Below are 27,586 nucleotides of genomic sequence, written 5' to 3'. Positions count from 1 at the left end.
GGCGGCAGCGCCCTCACGCCCTGCGCGCGAGTGGGCGGAGCTTCGGCCGGTCCCCTCCTCGGATCTTGGAGGGCGGGGCACAGGCGAAGCTTTTCCCCTATACTGGCGCGGCCGCGCAGAGATTCAGATTCGTGTCTCTTGAACCGGAAGCAGTCGGCGGCGCTCGGAAGCAACGGCGGGACGCGGGATTCCGCTGGCACTGTAGCTGCAGAATGATTGCTGGCGGTGGTGGCAAGCGCAGGCCCGGCGGGGAGGGGCAGCAGGTACTGCTACAGAGGATGTGTGGGATCCGCAAGGCTCTTTGGGTGATAAGGAACCAAGGGGCAGCACATTGCATGTATCCAGTAATCATTGAGTGGCCGCTGCGTGCCCGGGAACGGCGGTCTGCGCCAGCACCGCTATTTCCCGTTCTGCTGGGGTTTGGAGCAAAGAACTAGCGCCTTTGCATCTTCTGCCCTCTTCCCGGTGCGGTTCCTGGGGAAGCCGATTAGGATAACCAATGGTTCATTCGTTCAACCAGCAACAAATTGATTGGAAACCGATTATACGCCAGGAACTGTGCCGGGCGCCGCGGTTCCAAGATGCATCATGCTGCCACTGCCCCACGTACGGCCCCCAGCCTGCGGAAGCTGGGCGCCGTGAATATGTATTTTACTGTAAATTTTTTTGTTTGGCATTGTAACGCTGTTGTGTAAAAAGTGTTGTGGAAACATTGAAGGAGGATCTAAGTCCCAAGGGGTTGCTAAGGAAATCTTTTAGGGCAATTCAAATTGGACATGGCTCTTGAAGGCACAAAAGAGAAATAAGAGATAAGAAATAGAAATAAGTGTAGAGGATGTTTGGGTACAGCGGAGTTGGACCTGGCTGGACTCGGAGATGGGAAAGGCACTAATGAGGGGGAGGAGGGCATAAGGATGTGCACGTTCTCATACTTCTGTACGATTTCAGAAGCTCTATACTGCTGTAGCGATGAGGAGAGTCAGGCAGGAAAGAATTGGCATTGTGGTAAGGACGGTTTTCAGAATTACTCCGTCTGTATTATAAACCAGATAGAGCAGGACAGTGTAGAGAGCTTAATTAACTGGTTGAGGGCAGTGTTCTGGGTATTACTTATATTGGGTTATGCTTTCTAGGTAAAGAGTAAAGGATTAGCGTAGCCTATGAAGGGGACAGCTGCCCTAAATTCTAGTTAATTGGGGCTTTGAGGAGGCTGAAGTAACGTGTGAGGTAAGACAAAGCTGAAAAAAAATCTATTTCCCATTGAAGATGCAATAAACTGCTTTGACTGAGTGATACTATTAGAAATAAAATACCAAAGATGAAAATGAGTCTGTAGAGACAATAGCATTTAAATATTATGTACTGCGACTATTCTGTGTATTTTTACAATTTACTCCTCCTAACAACCCTGTGATATAGGTACTACGTGTCCTTTTTGTAGATGAGAAAATAAGGTACAGGTTAAGTAACTTCCCCAAGGTGACAGCTGGAAAGCAGAAGGGTCAAGAGTCAACCCAGACAGCCTAACCATTAGGAAAAACTGCCTTTCAGTAAGGTAGATTAAGGCTTTTCCTTCTAACATCTTAAGTTTGAGCCAGTCTTTGAAAGCCTAACAAAAGACCTCTATAAAAACATAAGGGAGGTTAGGTCATCACTTGGTATGTTCCTACTGTTCTGTAAGTAATTGGAGAAAGCAGTGTAAAGTGAATGAATCTGTGCTGTGGAGCCAACCCACCTGGATTTAACTGCTCCTTCACTTTCTAGTTAGGGACCTAAGGGAACTTACTTCAGTTTTCTCATCTGTAAAATGTGGATAATAGAAATCTAGCTCACAAGGGAGTTATGAGTTATGAGTTAATTCACAGAAAGTGCTTAGAACAGTGACCTGGCAGATGGTAAGTGCGTAATAACTATTATTTAGTATTATTTATTTATTATCGTTTTTACTGTTATGTATTATCAGCATCCGTTTTTGGATCCATATTTCAACAGCATATAATTTTTTTATGACCTCAGACACACAATCCTTGGCATAATAAACTGTTATTGGTCAATGCATGGTCCTCTTTTACCTTATTTAATAATATAAAAAACACCTGTGACTCCATTGTCCTACCCCGGAACTGAAACCCTGACAATAGCTCTACATGTGTTCCTCGCCTATCTTTTCTGCCCAACTTCCTGTCGCCCCATTTATGTCGCTACCATCCTTGTCCTTATGTTTTCCCTTGCCTTCTTTTTATAACTTTATCACAAACAGTATTTGTTTGTTGTTTTTGAATTTAAGAAGGCTATCATGCTGCGTATGAACTTCAAGGACTTTTTTCCTTCATTCGACATTATATTATTAAGACTGATCTATATTGTTGCGTGTGGCTTTATTTTCCTTTTCGCTAAGTGGAATATTCCATTATTTGAAATCCTGTAACTTTGTATCCTCCCGTCAGTAGGCATTTTCATTTGTTCTCTTTTCTGCTCTTAGAAACAGCGTTATCAAGAACATTCTTGTATGTCATCTAATTCATAAATATATTGTGTTGACTTTGATACGTAAAGTAACATCAATAACCTTGAGCCTCCTGGGAGAATGGAAGAATATAAATATGAGAAACATCTAGAATTTTTCAGCCTCACACCTTGGACATTTTGAGGCTGATTAAGTGCTTGTTGAGGAAGCTAATCCCGTGCATTGCAGAATGCTTAGCATCACTGACCTCTACTCCACTAAATGTCAGCACCCTCCTAAATTTGTGAGAGCTAAAAAGTTCTAACATTACTACATGTGTCCCCTGGGAGGCAAAATCACTCCTGGTTGAGAAGCACTGATACAGGTGGAAAGGAAGAATAAAAAGGAAGGAACTTAATCCAAAAAAAAAAAAAGATCTAGTTTCCTAGAAAGAAAAAAACTGATTGCTAAAGATATGTAACCTCTAACATAGAATTTTATCTTTTTTTTTTTTTTTTTTAAGATTTCTTCCTTCCTTCCTTTCTTCCTTTCTTTCTTGGAGAAGGAGGAGAGGGATAGGGAGAAGCAGACCCCCCCCCTCCGCCAGCTGAGCAGGAGCCCAACGGAGGACTTGAACCTGGGGCAGGATCATGACCCAAGCCAAAGGCAGATGCTTAACTGACTGAGCCACCCAGGCACCCATCAACATTTTATCTTAAGAGAAATTTATCAAATAGGCATTATAAAACCTATCGTACTTCACAATGAACATTTTGCAGAGATATTAGAGATTGAGTTTTATAACCTAGTGCTGACATGAAAGGCCCTTTTCTGAAATAATTGTTTTAGCTGGTAAATCCCTTTTTATCCAGTTATTTCTGACAGTCGGCTTCTGGTGTGATCACTGAATCCATTTTAACAAAAAGTATGATGACCTATTTATCCAAAGAAGGCAAAACCTTCCTATTCCTTATTCTTCCTGCTCTTCACCTTTTCTTTTATACTTTTTTTTTTAATTTTGTTTCCATTATCTTGGAGAAATATATTTAAAGATGTGTTGTGTGCATCCTTCTTGACCGCTATGTATTATACTGTTTTCCTTTTATCTTTGCCCAGAAGAATCCCCAGATTTTATTCAGAAATACCATTTGTAGAGTTTTAGGGAAAACATGTTTCTCAGAGTTGGGTGAACAAAAATGGGCAGTATTGTTACTTTTGGAGAGACAAAGTTTTGTATGCTGATTTTCAGTGTGAAAAAACAGTTGATGTGAAGAAGAGTAAATCCTGTGAAGCTGATGTCTCCAGTGACCTTCGAAAAGAAGTAGAAAATCATTATAAGCTTCCTCTGCCTGAAGATTTCTATCACTTCTGGAAGTTCTGTGAAGAGCTTGATCCTGAAAAGCCAGCTGGTGAGTTGTTCCAGAATCATTCTCCTGCTTCTACCAATGGAAAAGACAGTAGGAAACTGGACCAAGGATCTAAACAGTTCACAGAAAAGGAACTTTTTCAAAGATGTTTCTAAGAGAAGTATAAAATAATCCTATAATAATATGTGACTATCACCTGTTATACTGGCAAAGGTAAATAATTTCACAATGTGCTTTGATGAGGGTTTGAAAGAAAACCAGTGCTTTGCTGTGTGGCAGGAGTTTTAGTATGACTTAGCAGTTCTACTTCTAGGAACTTAGGGATTAGGTGAACTAAAAATTATGTTCAGTGATATTTATTGAAACAAAAATGGGAAATGGCCTAAAGCCCATCACTAATACATCTATCAATGGATATTCATAATTTTAAAAGAACAAGGTAGATGTTAGATAATGATAAAGTGTTGCACCTGAAATATTTCAAGTGAGAAAGAAAATGCGTATAGAGTATGCTACCATTTGTATTTTTTAAAAAGTCAAGGATGCACATACTCCCGTCTACTTTCTGTGTGCTTATACTGTCCGAAAGGATGGACAAAGAACTGATAATGGTTGTGACAAAGTTACTTTTCACATGTTTTCACAGGTGGGAGAGAAGTACTCCCATATACTACTGATGGAAATGTGGATTAGTAGATAACAATGAATTTTGGCGTATAGCAAAACACTTAAACTGTGCAGCAACTTGTCTAAAAATATTCATGACTGCACAAACATGTATTAGCAAAGGGGCGCCTGGGTGGCTCAGTTGGTTAAGCATCCAACTCTTGATTTTGGCTCAGGTCTTGATCTCAGGGTTGTGAATTCAGGCCCCGCATTGGCCCCACACTGTGTGTGGAGCCTATTTAAAACAAAAACAAACAAAAAAACCCGTGTATTAGTAAAGATGTTCACTGAAGCATTGTTCAGAAGAGAAAAAAATTAGAAGCAGTAAATGTCTATCAATGGAATATCATGCAGCTATTAAAAATTATGAAAAAATATTTAATAGCAGGGAAAAATATTCAGAAAATTTAAGTGAAGACAGACTGGAAAACAAAAGAAAACATTGCAAAACAGTATGATTTCCTTTAAAATATCTCTATATTTATATACATACAGGGAGGAATACATTGTTATTATATACCAGACTATTAACCTTGTTATCTCTATGGGCTAATGAGATAGATGACTTTAGTTTTTTTGTTGCTTTAAAAATTAGTATATGCTGTTCCGGCTAAGCGGAACTATTTTTCCTCCCTCTAAATAAACTGTTTCTAGGCCTTTATTCATGTTGTTTCTCTTAGAAGAATTTTCTTCCTCTCTTCATTCCCATCTCCTTACATATCCAGGTCCTCCCTGGAGTGCTTATTCTCTTAAAGAAGGAACAAGGACCCATCTGATGTTATAAAAGCATATTTTGAACACATACAGTTGAAGTTTACATTCCGTGACTCTGGTTTTATTTAGCAATCTCCCTGTGATCTGTGGAGGGAGAAAGAAGATGGAATCATCTAGGATTAGGCCAGAGGCAAGGGAATTGAGAGTGATAGTTAGCTGAGATAGAGGGAAGGGCAAGAAAATATTTTCGCTAAATACATTTTTTATTAAACTGTTTACCCTCCTTAACGCACATTCACTTACGTCTGTCTTGTCTCTCCCTTAATATGGGTGTGCTACAAATATTTGAGGCTAACAACAACTAGTAATGAGACAAGGTAAGTGTTCAAAGCTTTAATATGCCCATAAGAATACTGAACAGTCTTGCTTTGGCCAAAATAAGAAATCGCAGTATGTAAGAAATGAAGTAAATTTAAGAGAAAATCTTAAATGTAGGTGCCACATTTTCATTGCTCTGATTTTTCATCGAGTATTTATAACTAATGTCTTCAAATGTAACTGAAGCTCTTTTACTTTGGAAGCTTTTTTTTTTTTAAGAAAATTGCTTAGAAATAGTTTACAAATAAAAAACATTATTTTCTATCTGCCTTCAGAAAGTTATTGTCTAAATAAACTTACTTAATTTATAGATTCACTTTCCACAAGCCTTGGCCTTCGATTAGTGGGTCCTTATGATATCCTTGCCGGAAAACATAAAATGAAGAAAAAATCAGCAAGCCTGAATTTTAACCTTCACTGGAGATTTTACTATGATCCTCCTGAGTTCCAGACGATTATTATTGGAGATAATAAAACTCAGTTCCACATGGGGTATTTCAGGTAAAGGATCTTTTCTTCTCTAGAATGCAGCTACTGGGCCTTCTAGTGAGTATAAGTAGGCATTCACTGGACTCACCAACAATGAAGGCCATATTTTCCTCTTATTGGTGGATCCCTAGGCATTGATGGTCTTGATCTTGCCCTTCTAACCCACCCTAGGATGAGTGGACTCTTGAGGTTGAACCTCACTGGTTTTTCCTTTGTGGTTATAAACTTTTCATTACCTTTTGGGTTCAGGAGGGCTCTTTCAGCCAAAGAAAAATAATTTAGAGAGTTGCCATGTCTTAAATTAGCCATGTGTTTCCAGGGGCCATAGAAATAAGAATGTGCTTTGGGGTCAGACTGGTTCTATTATCTGAGTGACTGTGTGCCAGTCACCTTTAGTGATTGTGACTTTCTATGCCTCAGTTTCCTCTCATGAAAATGAGGATAATAATTGTACATACCTGATAGGAATATTTAAGAGGATTAAGTGGATACATGCAAGATGCTTGGAATATTAAGAAATCGGAGTAGCTTGAGAGATAAAAACACCTTGTGCACTTCTACTAGTAGAAATGCTGTTGTTTAAAGATTAACCGTAGGATAATAGAGGAAGTAGAAGAAACATGCCTTGTGAGAAGTATTGTGGTACCATGGAATGCACACAGGGCTGAGGATTGAGTTACATGAATTCTGCTTTTGGTTTTGCCATTAACTTACTAGGACCTTGGCTGAGTCACTTTATCTCTGTTTCCTTGATTGTAAAATAAAAGGATTTGGTTATACATATATATATATATATATATGAATTGCATCCTTTCACCTCTCAGGTTTTACAGTCCTATGTGTCCTGTTTCTTCTTGTTTCTCCACCTTTTTTCCCCCCCAGACTGTAAAACAGAGAGGATCGCATATAATTTTCCCTCCTTTTGACGGGCCTTATTCCCCCTTCCTTTGTATTTAGGTATAAAAGTAACTAGGTCTAAGAATTTTAATTTGAGTATCTATTATATAAGTGAAATGTGTTGTGATAGTCCTAAGAAACTTAGCGCTTAAACCTGGCAAATTTGTCCCAATTTCTTAAAAACCTACAAACATAAATTCTTGTCTATAGGCTTAAAATTCTACTTGCCTGATAAATTATGGGCAGCTAAATTTTTAATATCTTTTACTTAAACAGGGATTCTCCTGATGAACTTCCTGTATATGTTGGTACAAACGAAGCAAAGAAAAACTGCATAATTGTTCAAAATGGAGATAATGTGTTTGCCGCAATCAAGTAAGAAAATCTTTTAATCCCTCTCCTATTTATAATATTTGTTTACAATTTTTGTACTCTCTACCAGTCCCTCACTGAGGGACATTGAGGTAACTCCAAAATTTAGATTCCTAAAGATCATTTCCATGATTTTTGCAGATATTCTTATCCACACTTCTACTTTTCACCAAAAAAATACCTCTTATATAACTCATTATTTTATTTAAGGAATAAATTTATTTACTTATTATTTAATCTTGACTTCATTAGTCCCATAGCAAAACCAAAAGATTTTTTTAGACATTTTAAACACCATCATTGGGACACCTGGGTAGCGCAGTCGTTAGGCGGCTGCCTTCGGCTCAGGGCATGATCCCAGCGTTCTGGGATCGAGTCCCACATCGGGCTCCTCCGCTGGGAGCCTGCTTCTTCCTCTCCCACTCCCCCTGCTTGTGTTCCCTCTCTCGCTGGCTGTCTATCTCTGTCAAATAAATAAATAAATAATCTTTAAAAAAAATAATAAACACCATCATTAAGAGTTCATTACAAGAACGCATTGTGTACAGTTCTAACAAAGACTTAATACAGTAAAAGCAGGTGCTCGTAAATTGTTGAATCACTATATTTTACAGCTGAAACTAATATAACACTGGGTTGACTCTACTAGAATAAAAAAAAAAAAAAGGCAGGTGCTCATGAAAATCTTGGAAGGGCCAGTGGAGCAGACGGAGTCTCCAGGAATGCCGGTCGTATGGCAGCACTGGCTCACTCTGCCACCACCAAGAAGCTGGGCAGTCAGGATCTGCTGCCACGAGTGGCTGTAGGACCGCGTTATCTTTGACTTAACCTGTGGCAGTAAAAGGAATGCCCTGCCTCTGTCCCTTAGCTGCGACGGAAGCTAACGGCCCAGGCACTGAAATGTCAGCCGCGCTGCTGCAGCACAATCCGATGCCTCTAACTGGACTCACTCTAGAAACAGACACACAGTCTCCACCTAGTATCTCTCCCAGCCTTGCCGTTTTCCAGGAATTGTTTGTTTGAGAGAAGCTAAGCACCACGTGGAGCCTGAGCGCAGAGTAGTCTGGGAAAGGTAGCAAGCTCCTACTTCACGTAAGGGTTTGAAATGGAGCCTCCTGAGCCAGTCGACACTCTACCAGCCACAGACATGACTGAAGCGAGTTCACGTTGTCACAAAATGGAGAAAGCCATCTTTGTCAACTTAGATATAAATAGATCGTGTTTTGTGACCTTTTTATACCCTATTTAAAAAAAAGACCTAAATTCTCTGTGACTTAATAGTGCAAATTTGCAGTAAACAGAATTTAAACTAAGTCAACCTGTGCCCCCTCCAGACTGCTGCATGCCTACTGATGGAGCCAAAAGAGCAGCTGTATGGTGGATGTTCAAAAAAAGTTCTTTGCCTCCTGATACCGCTGAGTTTTTTATAAAGCGTTTCTTGCTATCTATAATTTATATATACTTTTAAGCTGTTTAGATTTATTCAGTCTAAATTGGTGGTATCTTTATTAGAAACTATAGTTGTTTACTTATTGCCTGTCTCTTACATTAACATACGTGTTCCATGAGGGCAGAGGCTTTTCCTTGTGCACAGTACCTGGCCTGTAATAGATGCTCCCTGATAATTTATTCATTCTACAAATACTTGGGCATGCAAAAATGCCTGATTTTTCATAAGTCTATTAGGCTTACTAAAAATCTTTTTTAAAAAGAAAGATGTAATAGTTGTCTAAAATAATCCAAGACTGTTCTGGGTTTTTTTGTTTGTTTTGTTTTTTAGCTTATTGGAGAACACACACAAACAAAAAACAAAACACTGGTGATTACTTTATAATTAGGTGAAGACCAGGAAGTATTTGAGTACCTAATGTTATTTGCTTCCTTTTTCTGTATCAACCTGAATAAGGTCTTTTTTTTTTTTTTTTTAAGATTCTATTTGACAGAGACACAACGAGAGAGAGAACACAAGCAGGGAGAGTGGGAGAGGGAGAAGCAGGTTTCCCGCTGATCAAGGAGCCCGATGCAGGGCTTGATCCTAGTTCCCTGGGATCATGACCTGAGCCGAAGGCAGACGCTTAACGACTGAGCCACCCAGGCGCCCCTGAATAAGGTCTTCTTAAGACCATTTGTAATAAATTATTTTTATGCCCAGAGAAACTAGTTCTCTTTGTGCAAGATTTAATAATAGCCAAAGAAAGGGGTGCTGGGCTGAGTCAGTTAAGCATCTGTCTTTGGCTCAGGTCATGATCTTAGGGTCCTGGGATAGAGCCCCACATCAGGCTCCCTGCTCAGTGTGGAGTCTGCTTCTCCCTCTCCCTCTGCCCCTACCCCCTGCTCATGCTCTTTTCTCTCTCTCAAATAAATAAATAAAATCTTTAAAAATAGTAATAGCCAAAGAAATACAAATTCAGCCAGCAAAAATTAGTAAAGATTAAATAATGGTAATACTTATTGATGGTTAGAGTGTAAGGAATCTTACTGATTGAAGTGTTAATTGATAAAACCTTTATAGAGAGCAGTTGGAATAAGGTTATTTAAATATTTTTCCAAGATTTCTTGACAGATAATTAACATTGCCAGGTATTGAGCTAAGTAAACATTTATACCCTTAAATCAGCAATTCCATTTCTACCTATTTATCCTTTTTTTTTAAGATTTTATTTATTTATTTATTTATTTGAGAGAGAGAGTGCACGCTCACGCACAAGTGGCGGAGGAACAGAGAGAGAGGACAAGCAGACTCCACGCTGAGCACTGAGCCCGATGTGGGGCTCAATCCCACAACCCCGAGATCTTTACTTGAGCCAAAATCAAGAATCAGTGACTTAGCTGAGTGAGCCACCCAGGCGCCCTAGCTGTTCATCTAAAGAAATTTTAGGTACACAAATATGTGTTTATATTAGAGATTATTTAAAAAACGAAAAACTGGAGAAAACACCCCTATTCAGCAACAGGGAAAATTAGGTAAATAAATATGGAATGTCAATACACTTTAATACCAGGTTATTGATTTGTTGATTTGGAAAGATGTTTAATACATTATATGAAGAGGTCAAATAAAAGAGTAACATGGGATGATTCCATTTTCATATGGTCTATAAAATATTTGTCTTTGGACCACAAAATTAAGAGTACTTTTTTTCTCTTCGCTTTTTTTTCCCTCTAAATTAATTGTAGCAATAGTTTTGACCTCACGAACTTCCTGCAAGGTTTCAGGGACCCCACAGGGTCCCCAGACCATTCTTTGATAACTGCTATTTAATGGTTTCAAACCTGTGTATCAGAACCCCATGAGTTACTGGTTAAAAGTGCTTTACCTTGAACTCTGCCCGTCTTACTTCTAGAGATGCCACTTTAATATATCTAGCATAGGACTCAGGAATATCTTCTTAAAATACATGTTACGAGTATATCTAAATGTAGCCCAAAATTATACTTCTGTAATTTTAATTAAGTTTAATTGAATATTTGAAATGAATGAACAGTCATTTAATGAATGCTCAGTTTGTGCAGGCCCAAATACAATGTAAAACATTTGGTACTTAGTAAAAGAATAAATGGGCCAATACATCAGAGCATGGGTCAACTTATTAAATAATCAATAAGTTATTGATAATATGCATTCATACATTTTTTTAAATTAACATATAATGTATTATTGTTTTCAGAGGTGGAGGTCAGTGATTCATCAGTCTTATATAACACCCAGTGCTCATTACATCACATGCCCTCCTTAATGTCCATCACCCAGTTACCCCATCCCTCCATGCCACTCCCCTCCAGCAACCCTCAGTTTGTTTCCTATGATTAAGGGTATCTTATGGTTTGTCTCCCTCTCTGGTTTCATCTTGTTTCATTTTTTCCTCTCTTCCCCTGTGATCTTCTATTTTGTTTCTTAAATTCCACATATCAGTGAGATTATATGATAATTGTCTTTCTCTGATTGACTGATTTTGCTTAGCATTATACCCTCTAGTTCCATCCACGTTGTTGCAAATGGCAAGATTTCATTTTTTTTTTAAGATTGTATTTATTTATTCGACAGAGATAGAGACAGCCAGCAAGAGAGGGAACACAAGCAGGGGGAGTGGGAGAGGAAGAAGCAGGCTCATAGCGGAGGAGCCTGATGTGGGGCTCGCTCCCATAATGCCGGGATCACGCCCTGAGCCGAAGGCAGACACTTAACTGCTGTGCCACCCAAGCTCCCAAGATTTCATTTTTTAATGGTTACGTAATATTCCATTGTATATATACCACATCTTCTTTATCCATTCATCTGTCGATGGACATCTGGGCTCTTTCCATAGTTTGGCTATTGTGGACATTGCTGTTATAAACATTGGGGTGCAAATGCCCTTTCAGATCACTACGTTTTCATCTTTGGGGTAAATACCCAGTAGTGCAATTGCTAGGTCATAGGGTAGCTCTATTTTCAACGTTTTGAGGAACCTCCATACTGTTTTCCAGAGTGGCTGTACCAGCTTGCATTCCCACCAACAGTGTAAGAGGGTTCCCTTTCTCCCCTCATCCTTATCATTTCCTGACTTGTTAATTTTAGCCATTATGACTGGTGTGAGGTGGTATCTCATTGTGGTTTTGATTTGTATTTCCCTGATGCCAAGTGATGCTGAGCATTTTTTCCTGTGTCTGTTGGCCATTTGTGTGTCTTCTTTGGAGAAATGTCTGTTCGTGTCTTCTGCCCATTTCTTGATTGGATTATTTGTTCTTTGGGTGTTGAGTTTAAGTTCTTTATAGATTTTGGGTACTAGCCCTTTATCTGATATGTCATTTGCAAATATTTTCTCCCATTCTGTCAGTCGTCTTTCGGTTTTGTTGACTGTTTCCTTTGCTGTGCAAAAGCTTTTTACCCTGATGAAGTCCAAATAGTTCATTTTTGCCTTTGTTTCCCTTGCCTTTGGACACGTGTCAAGCTCAGAGTACTTTTAACCAATAATCCAGGAGGTTCTGATATATATTCAGGTTTGAAACTATAACCTAAACAGCAGTTATCAAACAGTGGTGTGTGGACTTCCAGAGTTGCCTAACACTTTTTTAGCAGAACTGTGAGTTCAAAACTATTTCTGATAATATGTCATTTATGCACCAATGACACAAAGGTAATGGTGGGTAATGCTGATGATACCTTGACAGAAATCAAGGCAGTGGCACCGGATTTGCAGTTGTCATTGTATTATTCATAGCAGTAATTTTATGTGAATGTCATTTAAGAAGGTCAGTGGTGAAGCAGTAAAGATATTAGATCTCTACCATTGAGCGAGTACACACATCTGTTTAACATTTGATGAAATGGGAAGTATGTGGAAAGCACATCTGCATACTCAAATGTTAAGGTTTGTCTCAAGAAACATGGTCTTGTGAGATTGACTTGGGAGCTGAACTTTTCTCTCGTTTACTTACTTGAGAGAGTGACTGACAAATTTTGGGTATTCTAACATGGGTATTTGGCAGACATCTTCTCAAATGAGCCTAAGAAAACAACTGTGACTATATTTGTTGTCAGTGATAAAATTTAAGATTTCAAAAGCAAAAATTAGAGTTAAGGAAACTCGTAATCACCATTGTGAGCTTAATCACTTCTCACTACCTAAAGACTTTTTAATGAGATTGATGGTAGTATTAAGTAATATGATTTTTTTCACATTGTGATATAATGGAGAGAATTTTTATTTTTTAATTTTAATTCCAGTGTAGTTAACATACAGTGTTATATTAGTGTCAAGCGTACAAGAGTCATTCAGCAATTCCATATATTACTCAGTGTTCATCAAGATAAGTATACTCTTAATTCCCTTTACATATTCCCCCACCAGCACCTCCCTTCTAGTGACCATCCATTCTCTATAGTTAAGGATTTTTTTGGTTTGTCTTTTTTTTTTAACCCCTTTGTTCATTTATTTCTTAAATTCCATATATGAGTGAAATCATAGGGTATTTGTCTTTCTCTGACTGGCTTATTTCACTTAGCATTATACTCTCTAGATCTATCCATGTTGTTGGCAAGCATTTCATTTTTTAGGGCTGAATCATATTCCATTGTATATATTTACCACATGTTCTTTATCCATTCTTCTATTGATGGACACTTGGACTGCTTCCATAATTTGCCTATTATAAATAATGCTGCAGTAAACATAGGGGTACATATATCCCTTCAAATTAGTGTTCTTTGGATAAATACCCAGTAGTGTGATTACTAGATCATACGGTAATTCTATTTTTAATTTTTTGAGGACCCTCCATACTGTTTTTCACAGTGGCTGCACCAGTTTGCATTCCCACCAACGGTGCATGAGGGTTCCTGTTTATCCATGTCCTCACCAACACTTGTTGTTTCTTGTGTGTTGATTTTAGCCAATCTGATTGGTATGAGGTGGTTATCTCATTGCAGTTAGTTAGTTAGTTAGTTAGTTAGTTAAGAAATCTCTACACCCAGCATGGGGCTCAAACTCACAACCCCAAGATCAAGAGTCACAAGCCCTTCTGACTGAGCTAGCCAGCTACCCTTCATTGTACTTTTGATTTGCATTTCCTTGATGAGTGATGTTGAGCATCTTTTCATGTGTCTGTTGGCCATCTGTATGTCTTACTTTGAGAAAGGTCTGTCTGTGTCTTCTGCTTATTTTTTAATTGGATTATTTGTGTTTTGGGTGTTGACTTGTATAAGTTCTTTATGTATCTTTATGTATTTTGGATACCAACCCTTTATCAGATATGTCATTGCAAATATCTTCTCCCATTCAATAGGTTGTCTTTTAGTTTTGTTGGTTGTTTCCTTTCCTATGTGGAAGCTTTCATTTTGATGTAGTCCCAGTAGTTCATTTTTGCTTTTTTGCCCCTTGCCTTCGGAGACCTATCTAGAAAGCTGTTGTTACAGCCGATGTCAGAAAAATTATGACCTGTGCTCTTTTCTAGGAATTTTATGGTTTGAGGCCTCACATTTAGATCCTTAAGCCATTTTGAGTTTATTTTTGTGTATGGTATAAAAAAGTGGTCTGGTTAGTTTCATTCTTTTGCATTTAGCTGTCTAGTTTTCCCATCACCATTTGTTGAAGAGACTTTTTCCCACTGCATATTCTTGCCTTGTTTGTTGAAGATTAATTGACCGTATAATTTTGGGTCTATTTCTGGGATTTCTACTCTATTCCACTGATCTGTGTCTGTTCTTGTGCCAGTACCATACTATTTCGATTACTACAGTTTTGTAGTATAACTTGAAATCGGAATTGTGATACCTCCAGCTTTGTTTTTCTTTTTCAAGATTGCTTTGGGTATCTGTGGTCATTTATGGTTCTATAACAAATTTTAGGACTGTTTGTTCTAGTTCTATGAAAAATGCTGTTGTTATTTTGATAGAGACTGCACTAAATCTGTAGATTGCTTTGGATAGTATGGACATTTTAACAATATTTGTTCTTCTAATCCATGAGCATGGAATGTCTTTCCATTTGTTTGTGTCATCTTTAATTTCTGTAATGGAGAGAATTTGATAAAATGAAAATTTTCAATATTTGTCAGATCTACATAACTTACTGAACCGGTATTTTCCAAATGACCACTGCAGGATTCATTCAAGGTTCAAGGTATATCCCAGCAGATTTAATGTAACAGAGTACAAATTGTTCATGGTGGTTATTTCAGTTTGCATATTTCAACTTTAAGCATCACAAAGCAGAGTATTGGAGAGTAGGTTTGAAGCCAAGAGACCAAAGCTTAATAAACTGATACAGAAGTAGTCATAATAATATGATAAGTACAAGAAGACAGCTACTAGGTGCCTTAAGTAGTGGTGGAAGTCTTCATAAAGAGGATATTTTACCTAGACCTTGATGAATGTGTAAGAACTTACTACAAAGAATGGGAAGAAGAGTGTTCTAGGCAAGGGAATAGTGTGTGCATGGAAGTATTAAAACACGTGGCGCAGAGTACTTGAGGGCCTGTCTGCCCATATGCCAGACAGGATGAGGAAGCCTATAAAGATTGATTCACCTAGGCCTGACATGATCAGTTTGCTTTTTTTTTTTTTCTGGTTAATGTAAATACATTCTTTTGATATACAGCTGGTTAAGATTGAAGGTAACAGATATAATATATGTACTGTAATCCAAAGACAATGATTTTAGTGGTCTTGGTTTCTGTGCACGTTAATCTACTCATACTCATTCTATGAATTGGGTAAGTTGATTGTCCTGTGTGCCTCAGTTTCCTTATTTGTAAAATGAGGGTAAGAATAGCACCCAGTCTCAATGTTCTAAGCTCTTTACAGTGCCCAGCCTGTAGCAAACTGTCAAATGTTAGTAGTGAATAGAGGCAAGTTTCTTCCTGGATGTCTAGAGGTGGCTATAGGGAAAGGGGGTCGAGTTCTGTGTCCAACTGAGTGCTGCTTCCAGCTTTCCATTTTACACTTGACCTTCTGCTCTGCTGGCAGAGTCTTAACCTGCTTATGATAAAACATGAAATTATTTCTGTAACTGGCATTAATGTATTGTACTAGTCACGTACTTTAAAATTATTTCAGGGGCGCCTGGGTAGCTCAGTTGGTTAAGCATCCAAGTCTTGATTTCGGCTTGGGTCATGATCTCAGCATTGTCAGAAGAGCCCCACAACAAGCTCTGCGTTGGGCATGGAGCCTGCTTGGGATTCTCTTTCTCCCTCTGTCCCTCCCCCTGCTTGCTCATGTGCTCTCTGTCATCTAAATCAGTCAATAAATAAATACAAATTATTTTGGTTTGTGCTTTTGTATAAGCTTATAAAGTAGCTTTGATTTCCTTTTATAGTTTCTAAATTTATCTTAACACAAATTTGTAGATAACATTTGAAAAAATCTGCTGATCTTAAGTATTGTAAGTATCCTCTGGCTCTTTTTTGAAAAAAAATCCTTTTTGGTATCTACATACTGTTTGTTATGCCACACTTCTCCAAAGCAGTATGCCATTGTTAATGTTAAGTGATATGGCTTAAAATTGGTTTGAATCTCAGCTTTTTAAATACCTTTTATATCCTTATTACAGACATTACAGAGACCATACAAACTTGAATCATGTTTGCTGTTTCTGTGACTGGTAGCTCTTTTATTAATAATTGCTTTTCTCTTGTTTGAAGAAGTCTGTTAGGGGTTTTGAGAGAACTGTTGGTAATTATTCTGCGGTCTTTCTCTTGCATGGAATTTGACGTCTGTAACGTACTCCCTTAACTTCCCAAGGCCTGTGTCCTTAGTACAGGGGCCTGCATAATAATGAAGGCTTTTACTTCTTTTTCAGATTATTTCTGATGAAAAAACTTAAGGAAGTAACAGATAAAAAGAAAACTAGTCTCTTGAAAAACATAGATGAAAAACTCACAGAAGCAGCCAGAGAACTGGGGTACTCACTGGAACAGAGAACCATGAAGATGAAACAGAGAGATAAGAAAGTATGGTTTAAATCTGTTAGTCTCAGACCATTTTGCTATTTAATAGGATTTTTTCCTCTTTTGATTTCTTCCCACCTATACCTTATCCTTCTCTTCTCCTGCCCCATCCTGAGGAGAGCTAGATGTCACCCCTCAGGGGCCCCCTCCAGGGCTGCCGAGCCCCTGGATCGCTAGAAGGATGGCCCTGGAGTAGGGCTTGGGTGGCTCTCACAGGTTGATAGGCAGGCTGAGTCACGCGAGCAGATCGCGCTGCTCTGGTTACTAGCTCATGCCGGGATTTCCCACTCTTTTCATCTTGTTTTACCAGATGCTCATCTCAGAGAATTGGGTGAAAGCAGCTTTGTGCATAGTATTTACCCAAATTTCTTGCTTAATAGCTAAGGATGGTTGATTTAGTGCAAGGTGTTTTGGGGGAGTAGTTTCGTGAAGGTATGCCTTAGAGTAGTTCAGTTAAAGGGTTTGGAAGACAATGTATATTGAGATTTGCTCGTTTTCTGCAGCAGATGTGTGTCTAAGCAGTCGTGTCCCCTTTTCCCTTAGTGAACCCATTAGCATTTCCTTTTGCATCTCTCCTAACACCTGCATTGTGAGTGGAGTGTTTTGTAAACAGCAAAGACTTCTGGGTATTGGATCCTTTGGTTTTTCACTTAGAAATTTCAGAATAAGTTAACAGACAACCTAGAAGAATTCTGCTTTGGGGTAAATGAGAATTCGATAGGATTTAACTTCTGGTGGAGAAGGATATTTATCACTGCGGAATGAGGGCGCTCCTGTTTCCCACCATTATCTGCTCTGGCTGGTTCATCTGAAAGTTCTAGGCCAAGTTAAGTACTAGTTACTCCTGGATAAACTAACGCTGGTAACTAAGTAGTTTGGTGTATTCGGTTATTGAAAATCCTGCTTCAGCAGCAGGCATGATACATAGTTATAGTCACTCAATTGCAGTCTCAGCAAGACTTCCTTTAGTCCTTGAGGCCAGAAATAATTTCTAAAACTGTGCATTTGAATGAAAGTCACTTCAGTGGGGACATTTTTAAGTTACTTCAAGATATTATGTTGCCATTTACCTTCCTAGTTTCCATAGGGAGCCTCTCCCACCTAATGAGCATTTCTTGCCTCATACTTATGTATTCCTAATCTATCTTGACTAAATATGGTACCTCTGTAGACAAAATAGCTGATAGCAAATTCTTTCATCAGAACCTTATTTTCTACCATCAGTTATAATTTATTTCAGATGAAATTTCCATAATTCTTCCCCATAACCATAAGATGACATTGGAGTTTAAATTTCATAGGTATGTTTGTCCTGGCTTCCTTCCCCATGAGGTTTCTTTTTAGTATATATTTTTTCTGTCCACAAAATTAACTGGTAAAAACATAAATATGAAGGGAAAAAAAGGAACTTAAAAGACAACCATGATTTTATCCTCCAAAGACAACAAGGTGGTGATTTTGCTTTTTGTTCCTTTTCTATTAAAAAGGAAGTTTGTTCTTTTAATGTCAGATATTCATTCAATTCCTATTTTTCTAGTTCCGAAAAATTCAGTTCCATTCGTATACGTGAGTTAGTGGCTTTGTCCTTATGTGGGAGAGTAACATAGCCATCGTAGTATAATAGGGCACTATACAGCACGCGAGAAACAATTGTTTCTCTACCGATGATACCTTACGATGCTTCGGAATGCAGAACCCTTGCGAGTTACCCCATTCAACCTCTACAGCAAATCTGCAAACAGGAGGAATTCTTATCCTGTGTCATAGACCAGTAAGTCAGGGTTTACAGAGAGAGGCTTTGTTCCCTTATTTAAAATCATAAGTGACCTGAGACCTAAATTCATATGTTTGACATTTAGCTTTCTTTCTACTCCGTCTTACTGATTGGCCATGTGCCACTTTACCTTTTTTTATACCTAGATTTCACTTTTAAAAATGAATACGGATTTAATGTTGCTATAAAATGAGGATACATCCTTCCATCATTCTATCCTCTGACTCTGATGCCCCAGAATGTCCCCCACCCTTGCACAGGGTTTTCCTAAATTTGTAATCCTATTCTTGATAATAAAATTAGGATTCTGGTGCTTTGCTAATAATTGCTACCTCTTTATGGAAAATTAGTGCAGTTAATCATCTGTGAAAAATATGAAAATACATACATCCCGGGGTTTTGCTGTGTGTCAGCCTGAGTGGAAGAGAAGCCAGTAACTATATGGCTGTTTTCTTTTTCTGTCATTATCAATACTGTTTTATGACCTGCTTTTTTATGCTTGTGATTATAATTATCATTTCGTATTGCTAAATTGAAGACCCACCTCATAAGTTTTAGAATGGCTGCGGAGCACTGTGCTGCAGCTTAGGTTGCTTAACAGTTTTCACAAATAAAGACAAATCCTGCCATATATAGCCTTCTGTGACTTTCTTTGCACACTTACTTGATTATTTCCTTAGAAGAAATTGTAGTATTGCCAGGTCCAGAGTGATTTAGAGTGGCTGTACGTGTAGTTTTTCTTTGCTGGTTTCTCATTTTGTGGAGTTTATTTTCTTTGTTTGCAAAACTTCCTTGTGTGAGTGACGCTGGTTTACTTTTCCGTCAGCAACGTGGGAGTGCCTGTTCTCCCCATACCCTTGCCGTTACTAGATATTAGCAGTCCCTTTTGGTCTTTTCCACGTGCATAAATATAAAATGATATGTCATTGTTTTCATTAGCATTTCTTTGATTATAAAGGACATGAAATATTTTTCACTGACCTACTGGCCATTTGTATTTCTTTGGTGAACTGCCTGAAGTTTGGCCATTTTTGTCAGGGTTAGAATTCACCTTTTCTCACTTGTGTTTTAAGCTGGATGTTTTTTCCTTGTAAGATTCTTTTATAGTTTAAAGACATTATCTTACTTTTATTGTTATATATATTGCAGATATTTTTATCAGTATCTTTTGTTCTTGATTTTTGATTTTTTTAAATTTTATGTAGTCAAGTCTGTCTTTTCCTTCTCCAATCTAAAATTATTAAAAATATTTGCCTTCTAGTAATTTCATTGGCTTTATTTTTACACTTAATCCTGACATCCAACTGCAAATTATTTTGGTATAAAGAGTAAGATGTAACTATGACTTTGTTTTTTCCAAATGGTGAGCTGTTGTCTGAGAACTTATTTTGAATAATCTGTCCCTTCTGTTACTTAAGAAAGAATGAAAGAAGCAAAAGATTGGGGTCATCTGAGTGAAATAGATTTTAAGATCTAGAGACTTAGGGGAGAAGATTTTAAAATGAATAGCTAATTTTGAGCTTGTGTCCTTCTGCTGTCTTGGCAGTTTTCACTGGGCTGCACAAATAAGTGTAATATTTGAAGTAGTTGTTTTGTTAAGGAAAGACCTAAGAATAATGCCACTGTTGTGAATAAAAAGAAGAATGTAGACTGGAAGGGTTATGGTGGTAGTTGTGGTTGGGCCTGTTCTTGTCTTTGAAGATTACCACTTAAGATCACTGGTTATTGTTATTTTGCTTCTATAAAGGGCACCACAAAACTGGAAATTGCCCTACTTCGGGGGAAGTTTGCAAAAACAAGCCTGAATTTTTCAGGTAAAAATGGGGGCCCTAAACTTGGCAAGATGGACGAGAAGAATTCTGCCCCAACACATTTTCCTGCTAACAGAAAGTATTCCTTGACCCTTTAGGCTCAGTTCCTTATGCTTCCTGCCTAGCAAATACAGTGATCTAAGAGGAAACTTATATTCTGGCTTGCCTCTTATAATAGGATGCATTGGCATTCTTCCCTCCCAAATCAGGGTGCAGACTTCTGCCTGAGTGCAATTAGTAAAAACCAGTTTCACTGTTCTATCATTTCTTCACATGCTTAACTTTTACTAATTTTGAAGAAATAATATTAAACTTTGGCGGTAGACTCCAAATTGAATGAAATGTCATTAAATGTTACATTTTGACAGAAGTGTTGAGGGTTTGTGTACATTTATTTTGGAGAGTTTGTCATCGTCGTTTTTATCTATGTACCATGTCTATTTTGTCTGTTTACCAGTAGTCTTATTTGTTTTTATTTAGGTCGTGACGAAGACCTTTCATGGTGCAGGCTTGGTTGTCCCAGTAGATAAAAATGATGTTGGGTACAGAGAGCTCCCTGAAACCGATGGTAATGTATTTCTTATGTAAATGTGTGAGGAAGGTTTTCCTTGTATTGAGAAGTAGGTAAGTATGCCTTTTGTGGGACAGTCGCTAGACTTTAGGGGTGAAGAGCAGGCTCAAGGTCTAGGGTCAGTCAGACCTGAATTAAAACTAGGTTTATAGCTGTGTAACCTTAAGCAAATTACTTAACCTCACTAAACCTTGTTTTTTCCATCTCTGAAATGGTTAATAATGGTGACTACCATTCATATATGGGGATGTTTGCCATATAAAGAGTATGTAAGGTTCTTAGCACAGTGCTTGCCTAATAGGGCTCAAAATGTGGTAGTTAATTTTAAGAGTTTGAAGAATTTTAACCTATTGCCTGGGTTACTTTTCCTTGAACTACTTAGGAACATTTGACGTTATAGTCAACTTACAAAACAATTACTGAAGTAGTGTGTGGTTGTAGAATTCTTTGTGAAAATTTTTTCATCTGTATGTAAGACCGTTTAGCTTTCAGAAGCCCAAGACCCTGAACTACCTCATTTACAAGTACGAAAGCTCCGCAAATGGACTCTTTAGATACAAAATCTCATTGTTGCTATTTGGAAAAAAGAGGGGAAAAAGCACTTCACAACTCTTTCCCCTCTCTTCCATTTCCTTCTTACTGTGAACATCCCTATTGACATTCCCTTATATATTACAAGAAGGATAAAATTTAGAAGGAAATCAAAATCAGCACTGCCTCAAGAACCAAGTATTCCTGCCTAAACACATGTAATATTGGTCATCCGTTTTTCAGAACAGAACTAACCAGGCCTGGTTGTTAGTCTTTGAGGTTGGAACCTAGAAGTCTGCATGTTTAACCAGTTTTCTAAAAAGACTGTTCTCAAACGTTGTTGTGCAGAGTCTCCAGCCCAGATTGGTGTCTTAAATCACAACTGTTTTTCTGTACCCCTACCACTTTAGAGGAATTCCATGGGGAAAATAAATATGGCCACGCACGGCTACAGAGTGCTTTGTATGTGGCTAGTGCAATTGAGCTGAATTTGTAATTTTGATTTTAATTCATTTAACTTTAAAAACTGAAACTTAATTTTTTTAATACTGATTATATGTTGAAATGCTACTGTTTGGATATAACGGGTTAAGCTAAATATCTTAAAATTAGTTTTGCATATTTCTTTAATACAGCTACCAGAAAAAACTTAATTACACAGGTAGCCTGCATTTTCTTTGTTGGACAGGCTACTCTGTCCTGTGTCTCCTCTCTGAAGTCCGAGGTGATCAGTCTAATGGGGAAGGAGTGTAGGCTCCAGCTACGTACTGTTCAGTCTTCTGCTTATACTCTCATCTTCTGCCTACCTGTGGGCCTAGTGCACTCAAAGCTTTATAAAGCAGAGTTACTGGCTTGTTTGGGGAAGTCTGAGAACATTCGTTGTAGATCTAGGAGCCACTAAAACTTCGGGGGTGGTAGGTGTTAAATTGTAGTACCCTGGAGTAAACCGTATTACCCTCCCCTGGTTGTGGTTCTGTATTTTTATGTCCAAAATCATTTTTATTTATCTCTACTTTTTGCTGACCTTCTAGATACTAGCTTCTCCTGTGGTTTAATTACTTTTGATTGGGAAGTGCAACAAGGCATAAAGTTAGGGACCTAATATCATCTTGCTTTTACCTAGTGCTGTTTGCCAGGAAGTACAGTTGACCGGCAGTTTGTTAATGTGCAACAGTGTTCAGCAAATCCCAGTGTAGTTTGTCCGTAACCAGTTTCCCCTTTGAAGCTGCTTAAGCATAACATTCTAACTGGCAAATAAGACACCATTTATTGAGCAATTCATAAATGTCATAATAGATTATATCAAGTGATATATATGCAGTAATCCTCCCCTCTTTAAAGTCGGTCTTATTCCCATTTTTGGGCGGAATGTGGACCTCAAACTTAGGTCTTTCTGACTGTAGGGTGCTTATTACCGCTAAATAAAGAATAATTGCTCAGCTAGTTGCTCAGCTTTAACTTTGGCACAACCACTGTGGCTTAGCTTAAGTATTCCAGTTGGTGGTTCAAGAGGGATAATATAAGAACCAAGTATTGAAGCTCCTAAGTCATTGTTTTGAATAGTAACATTTAAGGCAGCATTTTTGAGTGGTTCGTTTAAGGCTTCACTTAGGTATTAAGTCTAGGTAGGCTTCTGTTAAGTGAATTTTTGTGTAAGTTTTTATTGGTGGGAGAACATATTTTTCCTCACACTGGTGGTGAGCTGAATAGTTTCATCTCTGTTTAGTATTTTGATAGCTTAAAAATTGTTATAAATTGCTTATTCTTTTGTAGTCTACATATGACTTGCCTGGAGTGAAAGTAGAAGACATCAGAAAGTGATAGACTTTACTTTCTAACAGGAGACAACTAGGTCTTCACTTCCATGCCAACTCTAATTGAGTTGTAGGGGCTGCCTGGAGCACTGTGGTGAGAGAGATTCTAAGGGTCTCAACTGATAAGTTATATCTTCTCTGGGTGCAGGAAGGAACCCCTTATTTTCCATTACCTTAAGAAGGTTTTTGATGGAGGCCGATCAGTTTCCTTGAAATGATTGGCACTGATTTTCTTCTGAAGTAAAGGAAGCTTATGAAGTTTGTTTAAAACTCCTGAAAAAAGTTTCAGACCAATAAATGTGTCACAGCTGTTTATAGTCAGGAACATAGGAGATGAGTGTACTTTGTTCAGTGTGGTACTTATCCACCAAAGGAGGGAAAAGGAACAAAAGACATTCTGTGACCTCACATAGAGTATGCATTCTGTGCAGTCGTCCCAACTGAATCAAATATATTTGGAGGTTAAAAACCCTAGTATTTCTTTACCACTCTTGATAATCCTGTATAACTGTAGTTATTATCAATAGAATATTGTGCCTTATATATAAAACTTAAAATCATGTATCATTCTTAGGTGTAATTGTTGATATGTTAACGGATCTTCCTCTCCCCCCAATATAGCAGCCACTTGGTTTAGAAATGTATTTTTGTTGGTTTGTTTGAATAATATCCATTATTTTTATTACTGGATTATCCTCAGGCAAGTAGTTTGTCAAAAAGGAGGTATGATTTGTCAAAAAGGAAGTCTGATTAGATACGGTTAAGTACCTTCATATGCATCCTGAGATCTGACGCACAGCGGCGTCCAGAAAGTAGTGGGGGAAAAAAATGTTGAAAGCCAAAACAAAAATGTTAAACCACTAGCTTTTTAAATTTAGGTTAGAAATTTTCTCTATGTTCTTACCTCAAATTACACTTTTGCTATGGCCACATTTTGGTAAAGATTTAATTCGGCAAGGATTTTTTATTTCTTATATTGTCTTTTTCTCTATATATATGTTTTTGGTAGGACAGGGCAATAAAGAATAAACGTTATGGTCTGTTTGGTGTTTTTTTTTTTTTTTAATCCAGCTCCTAATATGGACTAGCCCAGAGGTGGGCTACATATGGTCTCTGTTGCCATATTTTTTGGTTTTTTTTCCAACCAGTTAAAATGGAAAAACATTCTTAGTGTGAGGGTAGTTAAAAACAGAGGGTGGTCACGTATGGCCACAGTTTGTTGATCCGTGAACTGGCCTGCTAAAAATCTTTACAAGCTCATGTATAATCATGATTGCAACTAGATCCATGGTAAAATAGTCACACTTTGCTGATATAGCTTTTTTGTTAAGCCATTTTTCTTAAATTACAAAATTGCCATTCTGAATTATCAAGGTGGCATTTGTTGTACTAGTATAAAAACTGATGAGGCAAAACCCAGCTTAATATCTTTTTACCTTAGATGATGGGTGTAGATCATCTTTTTATATCCTTGGTTTCTTACAGCCAACCTCAAGAGAATTTGCAGAACAATTGTTGAGGCACCAAGTGACGAGGACAGACTACAAGCTTTCGCTCCCATTCAGGAAATGATGACTTTCGTGCAGTTTGCTAATGATGAATGTGATTATGGTATGGGGCTTGAGCTGGGAATGGATCTCTTTTGTTACGGCTCACACGTGAGTAAAAGCAAACAAACAAAAACCCTCTGCCTGCCAGCCATCACCAAACCTGTCTCCTCCCCACTGCACTCTGCATACAGGCATACTAGAGCTTGCACATTTATGTCCCCACTAGCATGGTTAGGATGTACATTCAGCTTGTGTGTCAAAGTGAATTTTTTTTTCCAAAGTGAACTTTTTGATAAGCAGATGCCTGGAAATATTTATTTGAAATTCATCTTGTATTCTGCCAAAGGCGGATAACCAAGATTATTTTCTTCAGGTTCACATTAAAATGAATTTACTCATTGGACATATTATAGCCCTTTAGTTAGATATGTGTATGGATACGTACACACACCTTTCGTAGTGCTCCATTTGGTTTTCTGTTGTGGTGGGAGTATTTGTTCTTATGTTTGACTTCCTAGATGAAACATAAATGCTACAGTAGTCCCAACCCCCTACCCTGCTTTATCCATGGTTTTGCTTCCTGTGGTTTCGGTTACCTGTGGTCAGCCGTGGACCGGAAGCAGATGGTCGTCCTTCTGAGATACCGTCAGAAGGGCAGTAGTAGCCTAACACCGTATCACAGTGCCTACGTCTCACCTCACTTCATCTTACTATGTAGGCATTTTATCATGTCACATCATCCTAAGAAGGGTTAGTACAGTATGTTGAAAGCCACCACATTCATGTAGAACACTTACAACAAAATACTGTAATGAAGCTATCTTATTATTCTTGTTAATCTCTTATTGTGCCTAATTTATAAATTGAACTTTATCATACCTATGTATGTATAGGAAAACATAGCATATAGAGGGTACTGTCCATGGTTTTAGGCATCCACTGGGGGTCTTGAAACCTATCCCTTGTGAATAAGGTGGGGGCTACTGTATCTTCAAATAGGCTTTTGTTGAAATTATTTAAAACACAGGAATTTTGGGGTTGTTTTTAATCATGACCTTTGCTTATTAAATAGGAAAGACCTACCTAACAGTTAAATCAGTGCTTATTCGCTGTAGTTGCCTCAAGGTATACAGTCTATAACATGTTTCTGGAGCTAAACTGTTTGGTTTTAAGTCATATCTTCCCCACTTAGTAGCTGCATAAGATGGCATTTTGTAGCTAAGGGACACCATTGTACCTCTGTCCCTTAGCTATAAAATGTCTGTGCGCGCGCGCACACACACCTTTCTCATTTAACCTATTCACCTACCAGGCATAAAGAGGTAAACCATCTGGCTCAGATTCGTAGGCAGTCCGGTTCCAGAGTTAGGGTCTAAATCAGTAATTCCCAAACTGTAAAGTGCATACAAATCTCCAAGAAGAAAGTTAAATGCAGACTGTTTGAGTGCATCTGGGCTGAGGCCTGAGACTGCATTTGACGTGCTCGTGGATACTGGTAACACTGCTGCTCTGTAGACTAGCGTGAACAGCAAGACTAAACCGGCGGCTCTCTAACTTCAGCATGTATCACAACCATGTGGGGGGCTGTTCAAACACAGATCCGTGTACTTACCCCACACCCCCCACCCTCCGAGTTTCGAGTTCTTGGGTGAGTCTTAGGAATTTGGATTTCTGACCCATTACCAGGTTAGGCTGATGCCACTGGTCAGGGGAGTCTATTTTGAGAACTCCGCTCCAAACCATATCACTGTGTTTCTCTGCCTACCTTATGTATGGTTATTAGTAAAAATAAAATGTTTAACAGCCAGAATAACAGTCACTGACCAATCAGAATAATGCTGGGCCTGCCCAAAAAATGTGAATCAACTTAATTGAAAATGATTGGTATGAGTACTAAACAACACATGAAAAGCTTTAGCACAGTACTGAGCATCTCGTAAGTGCTAAATGCCATCAACAGAAGCATTGCCAGGTTCTCTTCGAGTGTGTGTGTGTGTGTGTGTAATAGCAGTAGTCTAAGTCACTTGATAAACCCAAGGCAGTGACTTAAGGGATAGAGCAGGGTTACATGGTGGGATCAGGGAGAGATAAAGGGGAATAAATGTGATTTGAAAACTCCAATTCAGCCTACCACTTCATATAGTATCAACTAAGGAAGGTAATGATTCAAATCTTAACTGGTGGCGATACACTAGAGGAGGAAAAAGCCTTTGAGCATACAGTTTGGAGCAAGTAAAAAGGATGATGATCCTTATCTAAGGGAATAAGGAAGCTTAAAATTGTAACTTCGTTTTCTTCTGAATTTTCTTCAAGATGTACCATTAGTCTTTTAGAACTACAAGACTGCCTCTTGAACAGAATGCTAAGTGTGAATTCACTGTTTCTAACCAACTGAGAAAGTAGCTGAACTGATTTGGAGAGTATGCTTTGTTAAACAAGAGCTTTTTCAGTGTATTTTTGCTACTTACTAGGGCATCTGCTACATTCTCTGCTTAATGTTATATTCTTTTATTTTTCAGTATTTTCACAAAGTTGCTGGCCAGCTTTTACCTCTTGCATATAATCTGTTGAAGAGGAATCTCTTTGCAGAAATTATTGAAGATCATTTGGCAAACAGAAGTAAAGAGAACATAGACCAACTTGCAGCATGAATGAGAGTTCGCTTTCTTTCGGTGTATATTTTAAAGCAGTAGTATTAAACTTGTGATTTTTTTTTTTTGTTTTTAAGGAATACAGAAAATAAATAGATGGAAATATTTACTAAAAACTTTTATAAAGCT

At 38.1% G+C, this 27,586-nt stretch overlaps 1 protein-coding gene across 1 annotated transcript; it reads left to right on the top strand.

Moving 5' to 3' along the window:
- The first annotated feature begins 121 nt into the window (after positions 1-121).
- Positions 122-27,586, top strand: HPF1 (histone PARylation factor 1). The gene is made up of 8 exons (XM_045798663.2): positions 122-263; positions 3,696-3,855; positions 5,883-6,072; positions 7,234-7,332; positions 16,608-16,758; positions 20,821-20,908; positions 24,742-24,914; positions 27,326-27,586. Exons 1-8 carry the CDS (start codon positions 213-215, stop codon positions 27,455-27,457), a joined length of 1,044 nt encoding a protein of 347 aa, XP_045654619.1. The 5' UTR covers positions 122-212; the 3' UTR covers positions 27,458-27,586.

Source organism: Ursus americanus, chromosome 13 (assembly GCF_024610735.1).
Source record: "Ursus americanus isolate L20-20 chromosome 13, mUrsAme1.1.p, whole genome shotgun sequence".
Lineage (NCBI taxonomy): Eukaryota > Metazoa > Chordata > Mammalia > Carnivora > Ursidae > Ursus > Ursus americanus.
The sequence above is the reverse complement of the archived record's forward strand: the minus strand, read 5'-3'. Positions and strand labels throughout refer to the sequence as shown.